General features: G+C 50.4%; 2 protein-coding genes across 5 annotated transcripts in view; one reads left to right on the top strand and one right to left on the bottom strand.

Moving 5' to 3' along the window:
• Nucleotides 1–293: 293 nt before the first annotated feature.
• Nucleotides 294–5,419, bottom strand: MED8 (mediator complex subunit 8). 4 transcript variants are annotated; one of them, XM_047869875.1, is made up of 7 exons: nucleotides 5,292–5,419; nucleotides 3,831–3,949; nucleotides 3,002–3,146; nucleotides 2,335–2,475; nucleotides 2,058–2,139; nucleotides 1,454–1,702; nucleotides 294–673 (listed from the first exon to the last, which is right to left on the bottom strand). In XM_047869875.1, exons 1-7 carry the CDS (start codon nucleotides 5,295–5,297, stop codon nucleotides 609–611), a joined length of 807 nt encoding a protein of 268 aa, XP_047725831.1. In that variant the 5' UTR covers nucleotides 5,298–5,419; the 3' UTR covers nucleotides 294–608. The 4 variants fall into 4 exon arrangements, with proteins under 4 accessions (XP_047725831.1, XP_047725829.1, XP_047725833.1 ...); XM_047869873.1 differs by lacking the exon at nucleotides 5,292–5,419 and having other exon boundaries at nucleotides 3,831–5,128; XM_047869877.1 differs by lacking the exon at nucleotides 5,292–5,419 and adding an exon at nucleotides 4,905–5,125 and having other exon boundaries at nucleotides 3,002–3,949.
• The window catches only part of SZT2 (SZT2 subunit of KICSTOR complex), a 51,094-nt gene continuing 50,467 nt past the window's right edge, over nucleotides 5,374–6,000 (top strand). Inside the window, exon 1 of the mRNA XM_047869871.1 lies at nucleotides 5,374–5,528. Coding sequence (XP_047725827.1) covers nucleotides 5,502–5,528 — 27 coding nt within the window. The 5' untranslated portion in view covers nucleotides 5,374–5,501. The remainder of the gene's footprint in view (nucleotides 5,529–6,000) is intronic.

Genomic DNA, 6,000 nt, shown 5'->3' with positions numbered 1-6,000 from the left:
AGCACCCCACCACTGACACGAAGCACTATCACATCACCCTAAGTTCTGGATCGAGGATTGAGGAGGGCAGTGGGGAGATGTGGCTGTAGAAGCTATTGGGGCGCCTCGGTGGCTCAGTCAGTTACGCATCCGACTCTCGGTTTTGGCTCAGGTCATGATCTCACAGTTTGTGGGTTTGAGCCCTGCGTTGGGCTCCATGCTAACAGTGCGGAGCCTGCTTGGGATTCTCTCTCTCTGCCCCTCCCCTGCTTGCTCTTTTGTCTTTCTCTCTCGCAACATAAAAAAAAAAAAACCAAAAAAACCTATCCTTTATTGAATACCCGTTATTTCACACACTGTACTAAGTGTTTTACATTCATTTTCTCATTTTAATCCTCACAACAACCCTATGAGGTAGGTATCACCATTTATAAACAAGAAAACGAGTTCAGAAAAATTAGATCACTTGCCCAAGGTCACACAGTCAGTCAGTGGTGAAGCTGGGATTTGTCCGGTGCTGAAAGCTCACGTTCTTTTTATTGTACACATCTAGTTCAGCTTTGGGCAAAAGGCAATTTCACTGCCCACCTCTGCAAAGAGCACCTGGGAGTGGGGATTGCCAGCCACACTCACCGCTGGTAGGGATGCATTGAAGCTGACTTGATGTTGGTTTTTATTCCACTTGGCATTTTTCCTAAAAGGAACACAAAGAAAGATACCTGAAGCACAGTAAGATTTTCATGATAAATCAGACAGGTGGTCTCTCAAGTTCCCTTCTGCCACCACTCTCATCTCAGAACCTCTGCAGCCCCGGGTAGCAACGATCAGAGGTGTGGTTCTTGACCAGCCCTCTCCCTGAAGGTGCCTGGGAGGGAGGGGCTCATAGGGAAGGGGTCAGAACACACCCCAGCAGTCTCCTGCTCAGCTACTCCCAGACAAAACAGCTAGACCCCATTTAATGTCACAGGTGGAAGAGTATGTTCTAATTGTAATTGTTCCTTTTCTTAGACAGCTTTGAAAGAAAATGCCTCTTCTAGCTACTCACGTCTGAATTCCCCCACACCGTTCTCGCAACTATTAACTGGAAGCAGAAAGACAAGACACAGAGAAGAGTACGTGTTGCCTATTTGTCAATCCTCAGTGCACCTACCAGATGGTCTCCACTGAAGTCTGACCATTGCTTTCTTTAAGAAACGACCCTGACGGCACACATGATACCCAGAGTAAATGGGACAGAAAGGTATTTGAGACAGAACTCTATAATGGGGATGGGAGGTGCAGTCTCTGCTGCTCCAAGTTCTTTTCTCTGGTGCCTGCTACAGAGTCGCAAATGAGATTTTTACTCCTGAAAAGTGTTTTCTGGGTCACAGTTCAAAAAGAAAAGGAGAAAATCTCCAGCTCTGAGATGGCGGGGGCCCATTCCATCCAGCTTATCCCTACTTCCCTGCTCAAGGTCATCCCCTGCCCACCTTACCTGTTTGACCTGCTTGGGCCATCTGCACCCCACTGAGCATTGGCTGCTGCTGGCTTGGAGCTCCTGCCATCTGCACTTGCTGTAATCCTGAGGCTCCTGCAAGGATTGTGCCGGCTCCCGGCTGGCCTGGCTGGCCAGGACCACTGCTGCCTGAAGGTCTCCAGTTAGACAGCCCCTTCCCAAAGGCCACAGCTGCTACTAAGGCATTGGTGTCTGCAGGGTTAAAGGTCTGCTTGTTCGGCCGAAGACCTGAAGAAAAAGGTTAAGCGAGGAGCCTGAGGTTCGCCTCTGACCCTGGACTGAACGTAGCAGCAGGAAGACCAATATGGGCACCAGGGCCTGAGCAGCGTCCACACTCAATGGCAGCCCCGAGGAAGAGCCAAAAGACCCCCACAACTATCTCGGAGCTCTCCCTTCTCATTTACCCACACCCTCCACCTGCTCTAGGGCAAGCCCTAACTACAAAAAGCTAACAGAACATAGCATACCCTTTCCTAAGCAGTTCATTCTTACGTCCTCACCTCGCCACTACCCAAACCACCATTCCTATCCCAGTGATCTATCCTCCTTTTCCTTCTCCATTTTGCCACCAGTCCCTCCATACCTCCACTCTCTGATTCCCGCTCCTCTTTGCTGATTTTCTCCAGGAGGTTTGAGCACATTTTATTCAAGCTCTGGATCTGCTTCTGTAACAAACATACATTTGTGCAGAGATCAGGCCATTGACCAGAAATGATGACGGTGAAGTTTCTTCCTTGTGCTCCTCCAGGGGCAATTTATGGGTAAACCATGCATCCCTACCAGGCGCACACGGTAAATCCTAGCTTCTCACGATGGGGTTCGGGGCGCTAGGGGGCAGCAGGGCAGGGACTCAGTCCAACCTGAGCCACATCAGCACCAATGCGGGCAGCATCTGTTGTTAGTTGCTTCTCTTGCTCTTCAACCTCAGGATCAGGCTTGGTTCTCAGATGGTCAGGGACCACCTCATGGCTGAAAACGGGCACTCGTCCTTCAGTCTGCCGCTGTAACACACAGATTTTACTGATCCTCCTATGCAATTCACGAAGAGTTGATCTGGCCCGATATATAGTTCCTTCCATAGGCAAATAGTACATTTTCAGGGAAGACTCCACCTAACACTTCCAATACCTAGCTTCCTAGGACACTAGTCCGCTTACTCCACGCTTCATTTCTGTCTCCTCACACAGGTTTCTACCAGACCCAGGGGCAAGTTTCCCTTTGCTACATTTTAATAAAAGATTGAAATAGACAAAATCACAATAGAACATACCTCTTGCTCAAGATAGGTCTTGGAGAAGAAAGATCTTTGCCTTGGGGACATAAGCCTCAGGGTTATTTGGTACTATTGGGGAGTGGCTCCTCAACTCTAGAGGGACAAAAAGCAAGGCCTCCAAAATGCAGCCTTTGCTTTCTATTGCCACAAACTACTCCTCATTCAGAACTTCTAAAGTAACCCAGCAACAATTATGCTCTAAGTTCTCATCTAAGAATTTAATTTCCCACACTGTACCCTTCTCCTCCTCTTACCATGAGATCCTCATCTCGGTCTGGGGACAACACCAGAGGGATGATAACCTGGTTACGGAACAGTGGTGTCTTTTCGTGCTTCAAGACCTTGTTCAAAGTATTCAACTGTCCAGAGAGCAAGGCAAAGCTGTCCAGAACAGAGGGCCTGGTGGTGATAAGGAAGCGTCAGAATGTCTCAGTCAAGTAGCCTTGAAGGGGTCCTTCAGACTAGGAACACCCAGGCTCACCCCAAAAAAGACTCATTGCACTACAGCTGGACTGCGCAGGTACCAGACTGGCCCCGGGGATTGTGGGGTTAGGAAAGAGGGACATACTTTCAGTTTCTAGCAGAGATGGAGAAATAAGGCAGTTTGTTACTTGAATGGGGTGAGACCCAGTGGCAAAATAAGAACCATGGCTATACTTATCACTAAAAACTCAGAAACTGGGTAAAATTCTCCTTTCCGGCCTGAAAATAGGATCCACACTTCCATAGTAGGTTGGACCTGAAAAGACTCAGCAGCAACTGTGGTAAGAGACCCAGGATGAACACTGCATTCTTACTATAGTGGGTGGATTACTGAGGGAGTACCTCCTCCCAGAGATGTCACAGGGTGAGAATCAAAAGCTAGAAAGACCTTGGGTTGGGAAACTAGGCATTTCTCTACTTCCTTGCCACAGAGGCCCTAAGCCAAATTTCACTTGTTAAATGTTGGGAAACCCAGCTCTTACCAAACCACAAGATGTTTGCAAAGTGATAAACTGTGATATCACTGGACATACCCGGTCCACCAGGAGGCCTAGCCCCCCACCCATGGAGCCCTCCTTGGCTTACCCTGGCAACCCTTACCAGGTCAGCCGGTCATACTCGTTCTCCAACTTGTAAATGAAACTCCCCAGTGAGTTCTTCAGATCAGCCACTTGACTCAGCAGTGCATCTAATGATGCCTCAAGCTGCTTCTCCTCCCTCTGCACCAACAGGAACAGGTGGGTTACCCAGATAGGTGTATGACACATACAGAGGAAGGCTGAAGAGCCAGGATGACAGTGTGCAACACCAGTCGAGAAACACGGGATCTCACTGGCACAGGAGAGCCAGGTTTTCTATCTTTGGTATTTGGGTTACAGACAGCATCAACCCTCAGACCTTTCAATCCATTCGCCTGACCTCAATTCCTCCTTTCTCTCATCATCTCCTAATTCACGTCTGGCTTTTCTCTCTGTTAGATACACTCTATACTCTCTCACTGAGACATTTTCACCAGACCTAATGCCTGGGCTTTATAATCTTTTGTGAACCCCTGCAGCACGTGTACTCCAACTTCTCCTGTACTAGAACCTGCCTTGTGAGCATGGCAGTCTTGCCAAAGACACAATCCCTGGGAAACCTACCTACACATGAAGGTTTCCCTGAATACCAGGCTTGTACCACCACCGCTCCCCCCCACCTCCCACTCTTCATTTGCCCTCAGCATTTGATGTTTTCAAGCTTCTTCTTGCTGAATTAATCGGCACCCATTTTTTTCTCAATGCCAATATTTCTGTATCTCTTTCACAAGCTCAGTCAACTGAAAAACATTTACTGACAGCGGACCAGGTGCAAGAAAGTAAGTGGCAAGTGAAAAACAAAACAAAACAAAACAAAACAAAACAAAACAAAATGCATATGCTCCTGAGCACCAGAGAAACAATTTTAAATGCTAGGGTATCCGCAAAGCGTTTTCCTCCCATCTGGGGTCTCCAGTTTTACTTCATTTCTCCATCCTTAATAACTAACCGGCTCAGGCTGGGAAGAAAGATGCAAAACTGTCTTGCAAACTCGCCAACGTGCAAGACAGGGGCCTGGATCCTGGGTTCCACCCACAGCCTCAGATTATAATTAGCTTAGATTTGGCCACCGCCCCCCGCCCAACAATTCCTTCACCTCTCGGGCTGCTCTCCAATTCCAGATCCCCTGTTACGTCTGCACCCAACAGAGTCCATCCAACGACCTAGGCCGGGGCCTGAGCCAACACGCCTCCTTCTTGAGCCATCTTCCTTGGATCGCATTTCAACTTTGCCAGTTTACAGCCTGACCCTTTCGCGCACCCCAGCAAGTCAGCGGGGCCTCTTTCCACACGACTCGGCAGTCCGGGCCCCACCCCCACCTCTCCAGTCGGTCGCGCCCCCCATCCCGCGGTCCCTTACTCGTCAGCTGCGGGCTCTAACCCCTCCTCTCAGCCCCAACTCCTCACCCTCCCCTCGGCCAGCCCACTATCGACCCCGCTACCCGAAACCAGCTAGCGGTCAACAGTCCCAACCCCGCTCTCACCTGCATTGCGGCGTCAGTGTAGGCGGCAACGACTTCCCCTTCCGGTTTCCTAGTCCGAGAGCCTCGCTGAGAGGTCTTCGTCCCCCAATCAGGAAACTCAGAACTCGGTCCTCCCACTCACTTCCGGTTCCTGCGGGACGCTTGTAGCCGGGTCAGGGGTCACGAGTGGAGCATCTTCTCTGGCCCGGGCCGGCGCGGGAGGGCTGTGTGATGGCCTCGGAGCGCCCGGAGCCGGAGGTGAGGGGCGGGCGGGTGCAACGCTGGGCACTGGGCCCCGAGCTCCGAGGAGGAGGATCCGGCGGCCTGGCACGGCGGTGGCCTCCTCCCCTTCTGGGGGAGGCCCTGCCCCGTAGGCCCGACCATTGAACCTCCTTCCCTCGGCCCGCAGTTTTGTCGGGGGGCTGGAGCAGAAACCCGTCGCTTTGTTTTGGTTACTGAAATTTCAGACACGTCGCTGACTCTGGGGCTTTCGTATTCTTTGATCTTAATAATGGTAATAACAAAATCTGTAGTTTGATTTTCTGCTGCAGTTTCCGTGGGCAGCACGGCAGTAGACATCGATGGTTTATGCATTTCTCCAAACATCGGAATGCCGTAGACAGCATGAATTAATTTAGTTCTGGCGCTCGTGCATTTGGGGCGCAGCTTTGGTTTCGCGAAAAAACATTTGACTCGGAGTGAAACCTCGTCCAGCATTGGCACTGCCATT

This window comes from Prionailurus viverrinus, chromosome C1 (assembly GCF_022837055.1).
Source record: "Prionailurus viverrinus isolate Anna chromosome C1, UM_Priviv_1.0, whole genome shotgun sequence".
Classification (NCBI taxonomy): domain Eukaryota; kingdom Metazoa; phylum Chordata; class Mammalia; order Carnivora; family Felidae; genus Prionailurus; species Prionailurus viverrinus.
This window is presented reverse-complemented; position numbering and strand designations above follow the sequence as displayed.